The sequence below is a fragment of the Colius striatus genome, chromosome 11 (assembly GCF_028858725.1).
Source record: "Colius striatus isolate bColStr4 chromosome 11, bColStr4.1.hap1, whole genome shotgun sequence".
Lineage (NCBI taxonomy): Eukaryota > Metazoa > Chordata > Aves > Coliiformes > Coliidae > Colius > Colius striatus.
This window is the reverse complement of record NC_084769.1, coordinates 11948513-11967873: the sequence shown is the minus strand read 5'-3', so window position 1 is coordinate 11967873 and position 19361 is coordinate 11948513. Positions and strand designations below refer to the sequence as shown.

Below are 19361 nucleotides of genomic sequence, written 5' to 3'. Positions count from 1 at the left end.
AGTAATAGCTTCATGTCTTATTTACAAGCATCTACAAATATTCTTGGTAAGCAGACGGGGTAAAATAGCTATGGATAATAACAAGTCAGAGTGAACCTCTGAAAACCGTTTTTACATTGAATCTCTCATTGTGGAATGAAGGAATATTTTGGTTTGCCACTAAATTAATTACATGTCTTTGAGCTAATTAATCCAGTTGAGTCAACAGAACTAATATTAATGCAAGTACAAGTCAAAAGTCTTACATTAGAGAAGCTGAGAACCAGGATTTAAAAAAGTGGGGAATTATTTTGGGGTGCAGTGAGCTCCAGAAATTCCAAGTATGAAGCATATTGTTCAGAGATAGGAAAAATATTTTATGATACCTAAACATTCTCAGGGGTACACTTGCATTTCTAAGTGACTTTTCTGTGTGATTGGTTTAGGGTATTTTTTATAGCGGATAAAGTCAAATCTAAAGTAAGCCTACATTACAGGTAATTCAAGTGTATTTACTCAAGTTTTAGCCAGTGAAATCCTAAACTGATTTTAGTTAGGGAAAAAAAGACAATTCTGCATTCAGACATGGAATCAGAAGATTCATCTTGCTTACCTTTCTATGGCATTTGAGAAATCCTTTCTCACTCCTTTCCCTCTGATACTTTGTAAAATGATTTGAAAGCTAGTGAGGAAGATAGTAAGAGCTATGTGTTTGACCACACCACTTGAACAACATTCCAGTAGGAATTCTGAAAATAATTCACATCAACAAATGTCTTTTACAGTTAGAAAAACATAAATTTATATGCTATTGAAATTACCAACACTTAAATATCACACAAGCGAGGTCTGGCTGGAGTAGCTACCTTAGTTAGACTGGCAGTTTTAAGTAGAAAATGATATCTTGATGACAAGTAAAATCCTTCTAAAGCCTGGCACTGAGAACAGTTCCACACCTAAATACCTCCACAGTAGCCACTAATCACAAAAGATCCTGATGGCCACTGAAGTTTCATTTGATGAGGAATCACTCAAGATAATCTATGTGTTGGACACAGGACTGTAAGAAGTCTTCTGTATCATGGAGACTAGTTCCTCTTTATGACACACAACTACTTCATTGAATGTCATTTCCCTTGTACATATTACAACAAAGTGATGAGGTACAGCTTTTCACTACAGATGTCATTTCCCATGGCTTTAATGAAGAAATTACTCTGGACAATTTCACTTTCATTGTTTTTTTTTCAGTAAAGTATACCACTCTACTCCATTATTTAGCTCCTCATACAATGAGGAACTGCTGCAATTTGTCAGCAAAGTCATCACACAGAGATAGTGTGTACATTTCCAACAGCTTTCTGGTCTAGGCAGATACATAGTAGGATTGAATCCAAGACCTTCAATAGGAAAGCACAGACACATACCTAGATTTGAAGTAACCGTGGTCCAGTACTCATAGGTTACATAAAGACTCAAAACAGAAAAGCTCTGCAAATTTAAGTGTTTCTACTTACAGCATGCAAGGTGACTGCTATAGCAAGGGACTGTATATCCAGAAAAACCCCACAAATACACAAGTCCTGTGGTCCTAATAAAAAGAATGTATGTGACATTACTGAGACAGTGTAGAGAGAACACAGTACTAGGTTTATTCAACTATCTAGGTGATATTGGTTAATAACAGCTCCAACTAGCTAAGTGATGTTTATCAACAATTTGTTTACATATCTTGTTTCAGTGTTGTAAATACAGCTCTTCCAAGTGCATCTGTAGAGTAAACTTCCTTCAAATGCATGCACATGCTTTATGGAAGGACAATTTTCCAGTAACTGCATAGAAATTAATATAAACAGACTTCAGCTCCTGTAAACATGTCCACAGAAGTCTTGTCTATAAGCACATAGTATTGTCCTTGAGGTTTCTTCCATGCCTGCAAAACTGGAAAAGCAAGGCTATCTTCTTCCTGAATGTTTGAATGTTATACATATTCTATCCCAGGATTTCAAAAGTGCAAGGTTTTAATCATCACTGCAGATGCTGTGTTTATGCAAAAAGTAATATATGTAGCTCCATTAGCACCTGGAACATGTCCATGTCATGCCCAGCTTGTGTCTCTCAATTTAATTGATGGCTTCCACAAAGTATCACAAAGCTAGTAGCTGCCATTCTCCTGATGACTATACAGATGTCCATTGGAAGAGAGACTTCTAAGTACAGGGTATGATCCAAAACAGAGAAAGCTAGAAAGACTTCTTGTTAGGTAACACCAAGAATGACACTGATAGTAAAGGTCATCAAACTAAATCAGTGTATGGATATTCAGTTTTAAGAAAGAGAACCATATAAAAATATGGCAAGAAAGAAAGAAGATACTAAAAAGGAGCAGTTCAAAAAGTAAGAAGCCACAAGGGAGAGTTAAGAAAATCATGCCAGGCATAAGTCATCTCTTCGGAAACGGATTGCTTAAGTAAAGACAGGAAAGCCCATAAAACACAGCAAATTAAATGTAAGCAGGAAATTCAGAGTGGTAAAAGATAATCCAAAAAGTGCCTGCAAAGACCATGGTGCTAGTGATCAGCTCTTTAAATACATCAGTAACAGGAAGCCAGCCAGGAAAGCAAACTGCTGGATGATAAAGGTGTAAAAGGGGTAGATGGGCATGATAAAGCTGTAGCAGAGAAGTTCAGTGAATTCTTTACATCAGTCTTTACTGCTGAAATATTTGGGAAGATTTCCACACTCATTGCACAGTTGTAAATCTGGCAGAGAAGCCAAATCAATCTGAAGTAAATTCAGGAAATACTAGACCAAACAAGGAGGTTAGATGTTAATAAATCACTCAGACAGAATAATGGTCACACAAGTTCTGACTAAACTCAAATGTGAATTTGAGGAACCACTAGCCAAAGTATGTAAGCCAGTGTTACAGAGAATCTCTGTACTGGAGCACTTGCAGATTCTGCCTGCTTAACTCACAGCTACAGGAAAGGCTGTGTTAGGGATACTTGGGAACCGTACAGACAAGTCTGATTTCATTCAGAGTAAGAGTGAGAAATAAGAAAGCAAAGGACAGAGCTTTACAGCTACTTTAAAGAGGAATCATCAGTGCAACCTGTGGAATCAGTGCTGGGACAGGTGTTATTCAGTATGTTCATCAATGGCAAAACTGATTGTTGAAAAAGTTGGCAGGTTGTATTTAGTTTAGATAAATTTTAAGTAATTCATTAAGGCAATAATTGTTCCTACTCAGAAGCTGGAGCCCTCCTTAGCAGTTCTCAAGTTATTGACTCGGTGTTAAGCAGCAGTTCAAAAAGCCAGCAAAATACAGGGCATAATCAGAAAGAGCAAGGTGGGGCATTTCTACCACTTCACACGGCCTGAACACTCCCATAACTTGGATATCCTGATCTGCTCACCACACACTACGAAGGACATAGTAACGTTAGAGGGGTGCAGAAAACAGGAACTAAACAAGCAGATACTTTACATAGAGAAACTAAACAGGCTGGGACTCCTCAGCTTGGAGAGAAAGAAGCTGAGAGTGAATATGACTAGGTATTAGAAAAAAAACCATGAGCTGCTGAATGTAGAAGTGTTATTTGCCAAATCCTACAATACAAGGCACTGCTCACTGAAACTAGCAATAAACTCATTTAAATAGCAAATATTTATTTACCCAGCAGGTTACAAGCTTCTGGAATTTGCTGTCACCTAAGGCTGTGGAGGCAAAAAATGTCTCAAGTTCAGAAATTGATTAAACAAACTTGTGGTCCATGCACAAACAGGTCCATGCATGGACACTTAAAGGACTTAAGTTCGCTCTTAAATGCTGAGCTAACTGGAACACAGAGGCAGTTTTAATGTTATTCATTTTCTAGCTAGACTCAGCATTCCCACATGTTACACCACTTCCTGAGGATAAGCAACAACCAAGATTCAGGAAGGCTTCAGAAGAGGACCTCCTGACACTGTGACAACCAAACTAGAATTCATCACGTGGTTTCATACAGGAATATTGATTTAGAGATCTGCTTTCTGCCAACATGCTGACCCACTATCTATAAACCACGCAATCAAATAGAATATACACCTTGTTGGTATTCTTCCTCCAATGCAGCTTCTGAAGCAAGTTGATAGAAAGCAAACGTACTCGTCACCTCTCATGGCAATTGTGGAAGTGGGAAAGACACAAACAGCAAAGAAAACAAAATAACAATTTAGACCACTTACAGGTGCTAGGGCTTTGCTTGTAACCCCTTTCTCCCTGAAAGCACCTTTTACATCTCTTCATGCAAGTACAGAGATCTGTAATTTTTTTTTACCAAGGCAGGTAAATCAAGAGTTTCATTTATTTTTTAAATTCACCACAGTTCCATTTCAGAAGCATTTTTTAAGTGAACACCATGTTTGAAGACAGTAAGTGATTTATGTTTCAAAAAAATTTAATCAGCAAAGCTGCATTTCTTGTCTTGTAAGTGAAATACAAGCTTGCACAGAAGAAAAATACCTGACAAGAACTGCAATTACAGCAAGTCAGTCTTGAAGACAATTAATCCTTTGTTTTAAGGTTCAATTTAGTTCGTTATCTTGTAACTCTTACAGTTTTCAAAGAATATTTTTGTTTGGTTCTTAAGTAAAAAAGCTCTATGCATTAACAAGGTTTGACAATGTTAACTCTCAACAGAGTCTCTCTTAAAACCTTATGTTTGTAATAAAATGAGCCAAAAAAGAACTAGCATTGGAAAGCTATATAGTGACTTCTGTCTACCACAGAATACATAACAGGTATGAACGCACATGAAATACCATCCATTTTTCTCCTTCTTGATTTGGTGAGAAGCAGACTGTTACTGCAGTTCTGCACACCAATACCAATAACCATACATTGCTAATACAGTATAAGGGTACCTAACACACAGAATCCTGCACAATGCTCATGCACCGATGAACAATCACAGCAAGTTCAAAGCAAGTTACTTTAGTTGTCAAGCAAATTATAACATGATAAAAAAGCCAAAACAATATAACATCAAATACTAAAATGTATTTACACATTTATGTTTACCTTTACCATCTCAGACAAAGCAAAAAGGATAACAATGTGGTAAAGAGTTTGCTGTTAGGAGATACTACATTAAATCTGAGCTCAAGATCACACATGTGGAGAACGGAGCAAGGTCCACGCTATTTTACCTCAAAAATGATTTTAACATCTCTGCCTTCCTATCCCTGCTGTTGAGATACCATGCAAGTTGTCAACTTTTGCAACCTCATTTTCTGGAGGTTACCATGGTCCAGTCAGGAACCTTGCCCCATTTCTGCTCAGGCTAACTAGGACTACAGATTTGGTCTCCATATCTCAATATCCAAGAGAATATCTTGGAGAAGGAATATCTATTATGAAACTTGAAGTTATAGGAGCTAAACATACTGAATGAGAACTAAACACTATTAGTCAGAATCACAGAATGGTAGGGGTTGGGAGAGACCTCTAAAGATCATCTAGTCCAACCCCACAAACCTGAGGTGAACTAGATAATGTCACAATTTCAGGTAAAGTGAAAGAGCAATACTTCTGCAGACTAAGTTTAGAAGCATTTGAAGAATACCTGTATAAAACAGCAACACTGACTTCTACACTGCATAAGCTCAGTTTAACTGATCAGTAGGTGGCCCAGTACCTATGTTCAGGTTGACTTAAGCATGTAACTTGCACAAAATTCCCCTTCAGTTGTGATAAAGCTTTGGTTCCATAGGTCAAGGCTGAGACAAAAGGTAGTGCTTTTGAGCCTGCCTGTTAGTCATTTAGGTCAGCCACGTCTGCAGGACACTGAACAGCTCCTGCCCTTCAGTGTGAGGGAATTCCCTCATGGATTCCCTGACATCCCACAGCCACACCTTTATCCACATCTCTCCCATTGTAAGTGCTGAGTGACAGGTTGCAGAGCTGGGCAGCCCCTCAGCGGCAACGAGCTGCCCAGAGATGATCCGCCCTGGCACTGAGAGGTACCTCAGCAGGGAAAAGTCACCACACGTCAGAGCCCAACCATTGTGCCAAAATGTCTGTCGGGCAGAGAAGTGCCTGGGTACAAGGTGTTCAGGATAAAAGAAACAGTGGCTGCTGAGAGGTGGAGACACATTGTGGAGTCCTCCATGGCAAGGGGGGAATGGATACCCCTGAGGGATGGCCTGCCTCGGTGCCACGATGCTGTATCCTGCAAGCAGGGACTACAAAGAAAGGGAAGAATAGTCATTTATGTAATGAGCTTCATAATTGTGGTGGTCTTGTTCCTCATTATCTGAATCAGTGATCATAAGTTTGCATTGATTGTCAAGAAAATAACTGAAAAATGAATTATCTGTCACAAGCTTGTTTTGCCAGCAGCACAGACATAGCTCACCACCAGCTCTCCTGCAAGCACACTACCTGCTGTTAAGGCACATCCCTGAGCAGGGCTGAAGGAAGTGCAGAATGCAAACTCTGCAACTCCCCTGGGAATGCTGAGGTTCAGACTTCAAAAACCAACAGCCTCTTCCATTCAAATGTGTCCACACCCCACTCACGAGCACAGACATTTTCACAGCAAGACAAAAAACTGCTGTATTGTGGAAGAGCAGGAAAATGAGTGGGAAGAAGAGGGAAATGAAGAAAATGAAATAAACCATCTTTCACCACTCCCTTGTCTGTGAGACACACAAGTCAGGACCTCTTCACAAAAAAGTCTGCAGGATACATGCTCTGATACTTGCCTCTTACTGATGTGAGTTCAGTCAGCACTAAAGACCTCCAGTTGCTTTCAAGTTACTGCCAGGGGAAGTAGTACCATAAAATTTCTCAAAGCTACCCAAACCATTACTATTCTCTTTTCTTCCATGTGGGGTCATCACACCCCCTCTGGAAACCTTAGGGGTACGATATCACTGCAGGCATCTTCAGAGAGAGCCTGACAATGGTGTATTATAAGGCTTGTTGTAACATCCTTTCAATATTCTTAAGGTCCAGTGATTTAGAGAAGAGGATCTTTTGTGTCTCCTGTCAGTTCCAGGAAGCCCCTGTCACTGGCATGGAGACTGCATATGGAAAAGAGCTGCTAAATAGACCAGTTAAAAGAACATAGGCCCGGTTTCGCGCCCACATTACTGAAAACCGTGAATGCTGCAACTCTGTTGAGGTCAGAGGAATCGCACTGCTCTGATGTTGGGGGTGAGACATCAATACACCAGCTGTTACATTTCAAAGCCAGGGCTCTCTCTTCCATGGTCTCACGGGTTCTGCCTGAGATACAGCCCCAGAGGCCACCACAGCCAGGATGTCAGCACTTAGTAGCAGCATGGGTACAGGCAGATCCCACCACTCTAACACGTAACAGCACTGGAGTAAACTTACACTGCACAAAACAGGAAAGGTTTCTCACCTCCAAAATAGGAAGGACTTGAACTACTGCTATGGCAGGATAGTAACACTTGCAGATGTGATGCATTAACATAATACTTTCCTCTTCTTCTATCAAAGGGAAGCTTATGACGATGAAAGATCAAAGGTAAATAACCAGAGTAAATCAGGCCATTTTTGAACAAATTTCTCTTTCCTGTGTATTTTAAACACAGCTTGCTTATTGCTTCTGTTTTATAACTTTCCTTTAGGTATAATCAGCAGGCCATACAGACAGCGTTCCATGGCTTAAACTTTCTGAGTCCTTCTTACAAAACATGCCCTCACACTTTTCTTTACCCAGTCAGACTGCTAATCCTTGCTCAGGGGAGACAGACGCTTTATTTTTTACTACTTTTAATTTTTAAAAGCCAGTGATTACAAATATATGACATGAAAGAAAAAAACCTTTACTTCACCACTTAAACTGTTTACATCATTACAAGGAATTAATAGAATGACATTTGAGACACACAATTTTGTAAGAGTTAACACTGCAAAAAATACGATTGCACAACCATGTACTTTTTATAATGGGGTATTAAAGATGGCATTCTTATTATTTGCACTGCACATTTGTACTGTAGATGAAATTGTGACTGTTGTTTGGTAGACACAGAAAATCCCACATGCCTCTCTCACTTTATCTCTAGTTTTGCACCTTGAGTATTCGTCAGTTTATAGGACTTAAAATAACATCATCTTGAAATCAAATGTAACAATGTCCTGATTGGAACTGAGAGCTGGTAGCTCACAGTTTGACTCATGCTGCTCACAAAACAACTCTTACATGGCTTAGAAGCAAACAGGAAAGTTTCAATACTTCCAGGCAGATAAGAACAGCTAGCTTACAAAACAAGGATCCTTTCATTATTTGTAACATCTCAGAGAGTGCTTATGCCAGGCCAAATACCGCTGTCTCTCCCGCCACACAAATCCTCATCTTCTTTGTAAGAGCATTTGCAATTCAGTCCTAGGTTTCCCCCTTACCCACTCATCCCTTAATATTTTGCTAAGATTAAGAATCAGGATAGTGATTTTTGCTACTTAGCAGCATTTCCCACTGAAAGATGGATTACATTGCTTTAGACAGAATATAAAAGGTCACGGGTTGAAACTACTGCCTTGGCAGACAGATTACCTTTCACTTCACGGTTCCAGTATTATTTTGGGCATGTCTTTCTGTTCAGATATCCTCCTGACTCTGATCACAAGACAGTTGAAGAATAACAGAAGATGCAGTAAAAAGACAACTCAGAGCAATAATCTTAACCTGCTGTGCAACAATTAGAAATAAACTGCAGAGGGTGTGTAAAACAGCACATGCCATCACTCACTTCCCTCAGCTGGGAAGGCTGTAGCCTCAGACCACCTGTGGCCTTTCAGCAATTTATCACATTTCACAAGAAACAGCAAGTGATGCGTATTACTGGCAACTAGAGCATCTCTTCCTTCTCCCACATGTACTATCTTCTACTTTCAAACAGAACGTGTGGTTTAATCCTTTCTTGACTAATAAAATAACTGAAAATGTCCCTTAATGGTAATTCTGTATCCTATGGCACATCAGTTGCGTCTCAAGCCCTCAAAATGACTTTGCCACCAAGAATCCTGTGCACACAACACAGCATTTCATTCTGAATAATTAATGTGCCATCAGCTGGCCATATTTTTGGCAAGTGAGTGAATTTAATCCAATTACAGCAGAGGTGGTGAGGTCAAGCAGATTTAAAGAGCAATCACCTGCAAGACTGTTCTCAAAGCATAAGACACTGCAGCTTGCTAAACTTATTTAGAGAGCTGACACACTGTAGTGAAGTTCAGCAATGCTCAGGCTTGTTATAACAAAGGTAACTGCCAAGAAACTTGCTTTGTGCCAGCAAGCAAGAGGAAAGAGATTCAGAAAGAACAGCTTTGTAAAGTGAACTAATCCTAAGCACTTAATTGCCTTTGGCAAAAGCTGCATCCCATTGCTCTCTCAGAAGTCATTTTATCTGCAACTTGATGCTCACAGCTACAGTAATGAATGGAGTGGGGGAGGAGAAGAAACAGGGGGAATCAGTGAGAGAACTACAGCTACTAGTTTGTCTTTGCTGAACTGTCAAAGCAAAATATATGAAGCTGCGGTATGTGCAAGGCCTGATCTGTACATCCACTGACTTTGGAGAGCTCCCATAGAAGCAAATGAAGACTAACTCGCATCCAGGCTCTTTCATCACCTACAGAGGCAGGAAAACTTGCTGTAGAGTTACACACCTGTAGTAATACTTATGTAGAATTTATGTAGGAGTGGCCTCACTTCCAGACATTTTGAGTGAAACCACATAAGTCCATGTAAATTTGAAGGTATAGCCAGAGTTTCTGGTTTTTGCCTGTCTCTACTTATACAATGCAGCATTCACAAATATTTTACAATATGTTAACCCCAACTCATTGTTCCCACGTAAATGGAAGGCTCAAAAAGGTAAATAATGCACCAAGCCTCTTTAATTAAATAAGGAGTCTGAGGGAGGAGTTTCTGCAGACCCTTTTAAATCTTAAAGCCTGTCAACTGGATGAACAAAAGGTAGATTAGGCTCACATGATATATCCCAGTAAACCTCAAAAGCCTTTGTTAATAAGTCACTAAGGGAATTTCTTTTTCCCTAGAATTTCTGCTCACCAGAAGTGAGAGTTAAGATTATTTGAGTGGGTTGGTTTCCAGCAGCATTAAACGGGTACATGCCTCATGGAGTTCTAATCTCCTCATTTCTATGGAGTTCAATTCTTCTTTCACTCCTAATAAAGGAGAACCAGTTATTCCTAGCTTTTATACAACGAGCAGCTGCTGAAACTCTAAAGGCAAAAAGATTTATGAAATCAGCTAAGATTCCCAGGAAAATTAAACTGGAATCCTCTATCAGCTTTAACAACAGAGGTACAAATGTATTTTCATTTCCTTTTGATACTTCTTTCATGTAGCAGGTTGCAAATGATCCTTTTAAGTTTCCATTCATAAGCTATCACTCAGTAGCTTGTTCACGGAGCCAAACAATGTGTTAGTCTGGCAATTAGTACACTCTTCTGTTTGTAGAGAGGCTTAATGAAGATGTTATTAGAGACAAACCTTGCTGTAGCACATTCAACAGACCCTTTACAATTGTCCAGGAAAGATAGATTTTAGCAAAACCTATACTGTAGTCATAGACAACACAGATAACATTTAAAGCTCTGATTAGTTTTAAAAAACCCCCAAACAATCCAGAGTCAATCCTACCTGGATTCATCTGACTTCACTAATTAATCCTTTTCAGCATTAATCATGTCTTCTCTGCATGCAGTGCTGAAACCCAACCAGCATATGTAATCCCAATATACATCATGGAAGCATTTGCATCACTGAAGAAGTTAAAAGGTGGCTGTACAAGGCTTGCTACAATCCTCTCTGAAACTGTGGGTGTCACTGTCCTCATTCAGGCTCAGAAAAGGTTTTTTAAAAGTCTACTGGAATGGGTATAGAAGTATGTTTTTAGAGCAGTGAGAGAAAGGACATCCTTCCTTCCAGTGGGAGGTTAAAAATGAATTATTTCATATCCAAGAGACAAGGCTATTAACCAGTCAAGGGAAAAAAATAAAGTTAAATTACCTCCTAACTTGTACCTGTGGAGTAAAGGTTGGAAAAGCTATTGAGTACAGCTCTAAATACAGCAAAAGCAAACCAATGCAGAATATTTTAGTACAGATTTGACAAGTTTCTGAAGAAGAGATGGACCTTTCTGCAAAAACAAGATGAAACCGTCCAGAGTACCTTCCAGTCTATTCTCAGGCCTCAACCCAAACTACTAGAAGAGTCCAACAACCACAGATTGTGGCTCTCAGCTCTCCAGACTCTCACCAAAAACTTCAGTCATCTCCCTACATGGCTCTCAAAAAGTGCTTCTGAGCACGCTTCCCAGATTTAGACATCCACAACTTTAAGGCGCAGCATTTGGAGCGGTTCTGAACTCTATTGACATCTGCATTCTGTTTTTGGAGAGTTCTGAATGTAATTTGTAGCTGTTGGTTTATGATCTTTCTAATACAGTGTATTTGGCCTGCGTAAGGATATTGGTATGGATTTTGATTGACTGTAAAAAGTAGGATCATCGCCCAGAGGAAGCCCTAATGATCTTAAAGGAGGAGTCAGGGAAAACAGAAAACAGACCAAAAACTGGCAAAAAAATCCTGCATCTCTGACGTTTAACTTGAGCCAATGACAATACGTAATCACTACTTATTTCAGGCTTTGTAAATTCCCTTTCAGCATTGCATAAGCAAACCAACAGAACTTAAGTGATTTATTTCCTTCAGCCTCCTTTGCACCACGTAGCAAGGCAACTAAAGCTATGGAGAGATGCTTGCAACAGGAAAGTATCAGATTTCTAACTTTCTTTGCAGCAGACCTTTTAAGATTTCCCTACAAGGCTAATAAAAATTGGGTCAGTGATAGTAACTAGCGTGAGCCTCCCACATTTCCATGAAATCCTAGCTGTGATGGGTATGAAGGCAGGCATTTCCTTTCTGCTCACATCTCTCTAAAATGTTAAACACCAATAATACATAACACACCAGCACAGGACATCCTAGTAGCTGGTCCTCTGGTGGCAAACATTATCCTACTATTACCAAATTCACTCCAGTTACTGCTGGAGTTAAAACACTTGTCCTATAGGGTTAGAAAACAAAATGCTGAGTGCAACATAGGTGTATCATGGAAATGGGTTGTAGTAAGCACTATGTTACAAACTACGGTGCAGGTAGCAAGTAGCTACAGAACAGCATCATTTGAGGAAACAGAAGTTACTCTGGATACGTGCCAGATAAAAATTAACTATTCATGCCATCTGACAGTTATTAGTAAATATACTTCTGATGTAAAAAGAGAAGGGTCCTAAAACATGCTCTTAGAGCCCAGTTCCAGGAACATCTCAGCAAACACACAGTTGCACAGGAAGACACATACCCTATTTGGCAAATAATAGTGCAAGTCATTAGGAAACAAAAATAAAGACGTGTGTGCAGGAAGCAGGGGAAGGGAGATAGTCATTCAGCCTGGGATGCAAAATGCAAGACGAATTACTCCTTTCCTTACAGTTTCACTAGCAGAAATGGTATTTCCAGCACTCTGTTAAGAGCTGATGTCGCCTGGAAGAGTCTTAGTGAGGGACACAGCTTCCACATGTCATGTAACTCCATGCCCACCCTCCACAGGGTTCAATACTTGGAAAGCTTCAGAAGAAGGGTTTGTAGAACCAGCTATTTGCACTTATCCTCTTAGCCATTCCCATTGTAGAGGGCACAATATAGGATTCAAACCACTTTTGATTCTGCTTCCTGACTCTAGGGGAAGCAGTCCTGGGGATTTACTCTGCAGAGGACAAGGCTAGGGCTAAAAAAATCTCTTTAAACTGGAAGAGAAGGGAAGGATTCTCTCTTTTTATCCCTGGTCTCCATCCCCTGCTAGCCTGCCATGCCACTCCTTTCCAGTCTGAGTGCAGGGAGCACTGCCAGGCCAGAGTCCAGATGTGCACAGACAGGAAAGAGGATTAAATGGCAAAGAATCCCCAAAAGCATATTGCTCCATAGAGTGAAGGCAGCAAGCAGAGAAGGATTTCACCTCCTCCCTCCCACCCCTTTGAGTGAATGATTTTAAACATTCATCTCCTTCCCTCATCCTTATGCATTGTGTTTAAGTGGTGTCACCAGGATTTATCCTTCTCTGAGCCCCTAAGTGTACAAATCAAGTACAAATTACTTTGAAAACAGCAGAAGTTTAAAGAAAAACCCACATACATTTTGTTTGAAACATGAAAGATGTACAGAGAAGGAACATTTCTACATGTGCCTCCACATACATATGCACCCTTATACTGAAAGGCTCAGAAGTCCAATGGAGAGCCAAAAAGAGGATCATTACAGTCTACCCGATGAATGATAGCTCTTAATAATCCTTTGCTACCTACCAACAGAGAATAATAAAACTACAACAAACCACACATAAAAGGTGACAAGTACTTACTACCAGGTTGGCTTGCTCTCGGATTATCGCGCTCCGGGAGGGACACTGTAGCTGAGCGCTTCTCCTCGCCGGAGCCCGGGGAACACTCTCGCCGCGGAAGGGACGGGAGCCGGCCCGAGACCCGCACAAGCGACGTGCGACTCCGATGCTCCCAGCCCAGCATGTGCCCGCAGCCCGCACCGCTCGGCTGGCCCGCTGCAGCGTGGCTAGCGCGTCCCTCCGGAGAAGCCGGCTTCCCTCCTCCTTCCCCGCCTACTTCGCCTCCCCCTCCGGAGGATGCCCCGCTACTCTCCACCCGTGCCCGCCCCCGCGCTTCCCTCCGCGTCTCGGGGCGCAGCCGACAAGGAGAGCCCCGCGGCTCGGGGAGCGCTGCCGGAGCGCTGTAGCCGCCGAGCTCCCTCTGCCCTGCGCCGGCGCCTCCGGCCGCAGCCCACCTGCCGCTCGCCTCGGCACGGATGGGCTCTGAGCCTCCGGGAGCGAGGGAAGTGCGGAGCCCGGGGGAAGCAGTGCCCGGCAGTGATGCTCACTGCGGCCAGCGCGGCTGCCGTTAACCCCTTCCGTGCCCCGACAGCGCGGGCAAGGGGGATTGCCGCCTCCCAGCCTTATGAGGCAGCAGCCGGGCGAGCCCCCGGCCCGCAGCGGCGAGCGGTGGCGGGGAGGAGCCGAGCCGAGCCGAGCCGGGCCGGGCCGAGACAGCAGCTGCGGAGCGCGGCTCGGTGTGCGGGAGTGAATGGGGCTGCGTGCGGCAGGGAAGGGTGAGAGGTGTGTAGCGGTGCATACAGGTGCTACCGGAGATGTCTATAGGGACGCGGTGGCTGTACAATGTGCGCAGGGGGGGTGTAGACAGCGTGTGTTTGGGGACTGTGGGGTGCATGTATGGGAAAGCAGAGAGCCGTTTGTGTAAAGGCTTGCATAGGTCGTGCATGAGACATGTATGCGATGGATATGCATTTTCTGTGGTGAGCATATGCCTTGCATATAGGCAGAGCACATCGGGGATGTGTGTGAAGGTGTGTATGGGACTTGGACAAGATGCCTGAGGGATGTGTTTACAGGGAGGTGCATATGAGTATGTATGGAGAGCACAGGGGTCTGCATGCAGCCACAGCCCTCCCAGCCCCTACCCCGATCCCAGCAACAGACACTCAGGGGACTTGCCAGTCTCCTCCCTTCTCCACCTCCAGAGACTGGGAAGTGCTGGTGCTCTGGCACATCTGCCTAGAGACGTCCAAATCTGGGGCAGGGGATTTAGTTTAATAAACCGTTTACAGTTAATTGTGTTAAGTGCTAAAGTAGTGTTGAAGGAAAAGCAAATCAGAGGTGGGGACAAACTGAATCCTCTTCAAGACCTTAGAACTGTTGTTTTATGATGTGGAACAAGAGACTCCAAATGGGAGGGGTAGGGAAATCCAGATGTATTGCAAAATCAAAGCCTTTTTACTCCAGTGCTCTTAAAAGTTTTTATTGACACATTTTTAAAAGTCAAACAACTGGCTTTTTATCTGAAGTGGATTTATAGCCAGATCATGAACACACATGGGGACAGACACACCAAAAGCCCAAGTTCTATGGATAAAGCCTTTCTTTTCTGTCATCTCACATTCTTCTATGCTGCGATCAAATTACTGCTAGGTATCTTAAAGTGTGTTTCTGAACTGCTACAGAAAAGGGAAAGCAGAAGCTGCAGAGAACTTGCCTCTTCCCCAGTTTCTGAAATACCTCTAGAGGTGATGGAGCAAACCCCAGGCCAGGTTCTAATTCCTTCTCTCCCCTCACTCTGTTTTTACTCAGCAGCAGTCAACCCAGAAAAACGTGGCCAAGATAAACAAGTCACAACAAAGCTGTACTTTGCTGCACCAGTGTCAGGGGTTTTATATTTGCAGAGACCTCAATGTTTTCCATTCTGATTCTGAGGTCAATTTTTCAGCCACTGATAGAGAATGTGCCCTGCAACTTGAGCAGGCTGTACAGGGAGGCAAAGCAAGATACTACCTTTTCCTGGTACATCGTATATCTCATTGGGCACAAGCCTCCTCAGAAGATGAGAGCAGTTACCAATATGAGTCCGTGAAGAGTTGTAGCCATACCTTTTGGCTCTTTCCCTTCCTAGTGTAATACAAAGTGAGAGAACTAGGAGGAACTTCTGCTGCCTCTTCAAGAGGAAGTTGTCTGCTGGGTTGCTTTTCTTACTCCTATTTCCCTTACACTGACTATCTGTTAGGAGTTCAAGATGCTTTTCTTGTTTTAAAGGCTCTGGGACTTTGGAAAAAAAAGATAAAGATGTATTTGAGGTTTTTCTTTAAAAAAAACCCCAAACCCTGAATCACCAAAATGGGAGTCCCAAAGACAAGTGACTTTATTTTCAGATGTTCTTGTTGGCCGGGTAACACCACCCATAGCATTAGTATTCAAGTGTACATATGTACCATGCTAATTATATGCACCCAAGATGTTACTCCTGGGCTTTTTCCTTTTCAGATAGTGGCATATACTGGTTTGTACAGATGTGTTTCCCTTTAGTCCAAACCAAATGGACATACATCAGTGATCTCTGCTGAAGTGTATGGCTCTCTGTCTATGGTTGATTTCCAATGGCAGTGCACACACAGAGAATCCAACAGCTATACACCTGTTGTCTCTTGAGCTGTTGAAAGAAAGATGATTGTTATCTGAATGTTTCTCTTTTTCTGGAGATAAATGTTTATTTGGCCTTAGAAAGAATGTGAAACCCTAAGATAGCTACACAGAGCCTGGCAGGAGCTTGCTTTGACCTCCGTGCCACAGCTAATGAAAGTTTGTACTGGCAACACCTTTTGGGAAAGAGTTTTCTTCTTAACATATTTAAGCATTTGCTCCAAGAAGCTGCTGGTCTGCGCCATCTGACCTCTGATTTCTAGCCTAGACTTCATGAAACTCCTTTCTTGTAAATGTTCTCATGTCTTACCAGTTGGGAATTGCTGCTCTAGACAATCTCGTAATAGCATCACCATCTCTGCTTTCAATTTAAAATGATTGCTCAGGCCTTAAACACTCACAAAGAACAAGGCCCACTGTTGCCAGTGAACCCACATCTGCCTTCAGCTGAGAGGGCGGAGTAGGAGACACTTGAATTGGGATGAAAGCCACTGAGCTCCATAAGGAGTGCAGACAGTGCCCCTGCTGGGTTTCAAGGGATTGACTCATTCTCAGCAGAGCTTACATATTTCTTGCTTTTTTTTACTGCCCTTTTTTTTTATTGCACAAGTCAGACCAATAAATAAATAAATAAATAAAGAGTGAGGGATCTCCTATCCTAGTAGAAGCCAGTATGACATAATACTGTGTCCGTTTCTCCCCAGAGTCCTTGCTAGGACCATTTGTCTTCTAGTTGTGCCTTTGTCCCAAGAACCCTCTAGGATGCTGGAAGTCAACAGTGACACTTCTTTAGATGCTGATCCTAAATCAGAGCAAGCTCAAGGTAATGAATATTCAAATATGACATTTAATGAGTGCTGCTGGCTGCAATAATCCTGTGCATTCTTAACTGCCTGCTTGAGGAGTTTTTTTAATTGTAAACATCCTTCATGCAGCTGCTCCAGGGACGTGTTTAGGAAACGGCAGCTGGCTGTGTTTAAAAGGTTTCAACTCATCTTGACCTACATTTAGATTTTTGTAGCTTACAAGCCACGGACTGTAACCAGCAAAACCCTCAGAGAGCTTAAATAGCTTCTGTAGGGCAAGGCACAGGAAACAAATGAAGGATGAAGTTACCCAGCTGAAGTGTTTGGAAAAGTGAGTTACTGAAGCTGAACTATAGGGTTCAGATGATTATCAGGTGATTAGGAGTACAAGGAGCAGAGCTGCATAAAGGGAGTAAAGATAACCTCTACTTTCGCCTCCTGCTTTCTTCCTGATTGATGTCTCACTTGCCATCTTTCAGTAAAATCTCCTAGACTCTTTTCAGGATAAAGTTCAGAAGGTGCCTAAACACAATTGCACTTTTATGTGTGCGTCCTTCTCACTTAAACATCAGAAACTGCTGAAGTTTATGGCTTGTGCTTGATATCATCCCTTATTAAGTGGAGAAACTGGTAGAATCAGATGTGAAGGAGGTAACTTTGTTGGGAAGGAACACATTTATCCATTTCCCAGAGACGATTCTTTTCTCTTTCTGGCATGTGAGTGCCTGCTTTTGAAGAATGTAAGCACTCATTTTAAAAAGCAGGACAGCTTCTAGCCTCTTGACGTTAGAAGATAATCTTCTAAAAGTGAGCCACTATAATATCTTCCCAAACCTGCAGCCAGAATAAATCATCATCCCCAGTCGTGCTTGTGTCTTTGTTGATCACGAACACAGAAAGCCTGTGAGTTTCATGCTGCAAATAAAGATTGAGTACCTAAGGAGGGAGGAAGCCAAGAGGTCAGATGCAATGTAGCACTAATATTGACATATAACACTTAGGCCAGCATTAGTTCAATCAGCTCAGGGGCAAGAAAAATGAATTAGATGTGTCAGCCAAAGACCACATAGGCAGTTTCTGCCTATCTGGTAATATGTACAGGTAGCTGAGTCTTTTCAGTTTTAGGTTTGTTGGGCAAAGGCAAGAAGGCTGTAAGCATCTGGCTGTTGGGGAAATTACAGATTTGGAAACTCAGCAGCTGTTTTATCCTCTTATATGTAAAGGCTGGAATAATGTATAAGCTGGAGGCATAAACAAGGAAAAGCTAGCAATTTGACTGATTTTAGTACAGCTTAAATGTACAACTTGTGTTTCAAACTAGCAAACTGTTCAGACTAACGGACTAAATATGTGATTGGACTGCAAAAGTTCTGCACCATCATTTTTCTAAAGCCATTGTTGGTGGCAGAGAATTTCTGCTTTCATATGTTAAAGCATTAAAAACATTAACTACTTCTGACTGTTGCCCAATGACATCCATCAGCAGAGTACTACTCATTTTCATACTAGTCAAGTGATGGATAAAGGGACTGGTTCCTCTGTGTTAGGCAAAAAGAGAGTGAGAAACAAGTACTGACTGAGGCTAGATTGACCTTACAAATAAATGGATCATTATAAAGGCAATCAACAGAAAGACAATATTGTCACTCTGCATCATGCATTTAACTTTATCCATTTCTTCATGAAATGGAAACAGGCAGTACCTTCACAGAGAAGACACAGCTTTTTGTCCTGAAGCTGTTCAGCAGAACTAAGTTCCAATTGACAGGGTTTGGCTGAGATCAATCAGTGGCTGGAAAAATTCTGCAAATATGCTTATTAACTGTTTACACCAGAACATACTTATGTGCTGCTCAAGTAATAGCAGAGAACAAGAGAGCTTCTATTACATATGCAGTTAGTGCCCGTTCCCATTCCGTGCAGAGACCAGCCCAGCTAGCTACAGAGTATAATTTATGTTTATTACAACCTTCAGTCTCTAATCTCAATTTTGAGCCTAAAGAAAGAAGTACTGGTAATAGCTACAGTGTGATTACAGAGATACACCGTATTTTTGCTCTTTTTTTCCCTTTCTTTTTTTGTTGTTGTTGTTTAATACAAAACTCAAGTGCCATGCAAATAGTCTCACCCCTGGGGATGAAAGGTAAGAATGATGTGATAGAAACAACTGCTGGTAAATCTCATACAACACAAATGTGTTACCCTGAAGAGGTAAACATGATAAATTGAGAAGGTGTATTTGAAGGTTGCCTAATTCATGGCAATAAAGTTGTTATTTGGCAAAGTTCAGATTTCCTTTAACTTCAACAGTTAAGGAAAGTAACATAGCATTTGTAGTTAGAAGTTTTTGCCAGGAAATTCTGCCACAGTTATCAACCAACACTCAAATAATAGAAATGCAAGAGGATATTACAGTTACCTGGAAAAGCAACACATCTGACCATGCTCCAGTGCACATTTGGGATTGCCA

General features: G+C 41.6%; 1 protein-coding gene across 2 annotated transcripts in view; it reads right to left on the bottom strand.

Moving 5' to 3' along the window:
* Positions 1-13676, bottom strand: part of MYLK (myosin light chain kinase) — a 218824-nt gene extending 205148 nt beyond the window's left edge. Inside the window, exon 1 of one of the 2 annotated variants that reach the window (XM_062004610.1) lies at positions 13452-13676. In XM_062004610.1, coding sequence (XP_061860594.1) covers positions 13452-13614 — 163 coding nt within the window. In that variant the 5' untranslated portion in view covers positions 13615-13676. The remainder of the gene's footprint in view (positions 1-13451) is intronic. The other variant, XM_062004612.1, reaches the window with a different exon arrangement.
* Positions 13677-19361: the final 5685 nt, after the last annotated feature.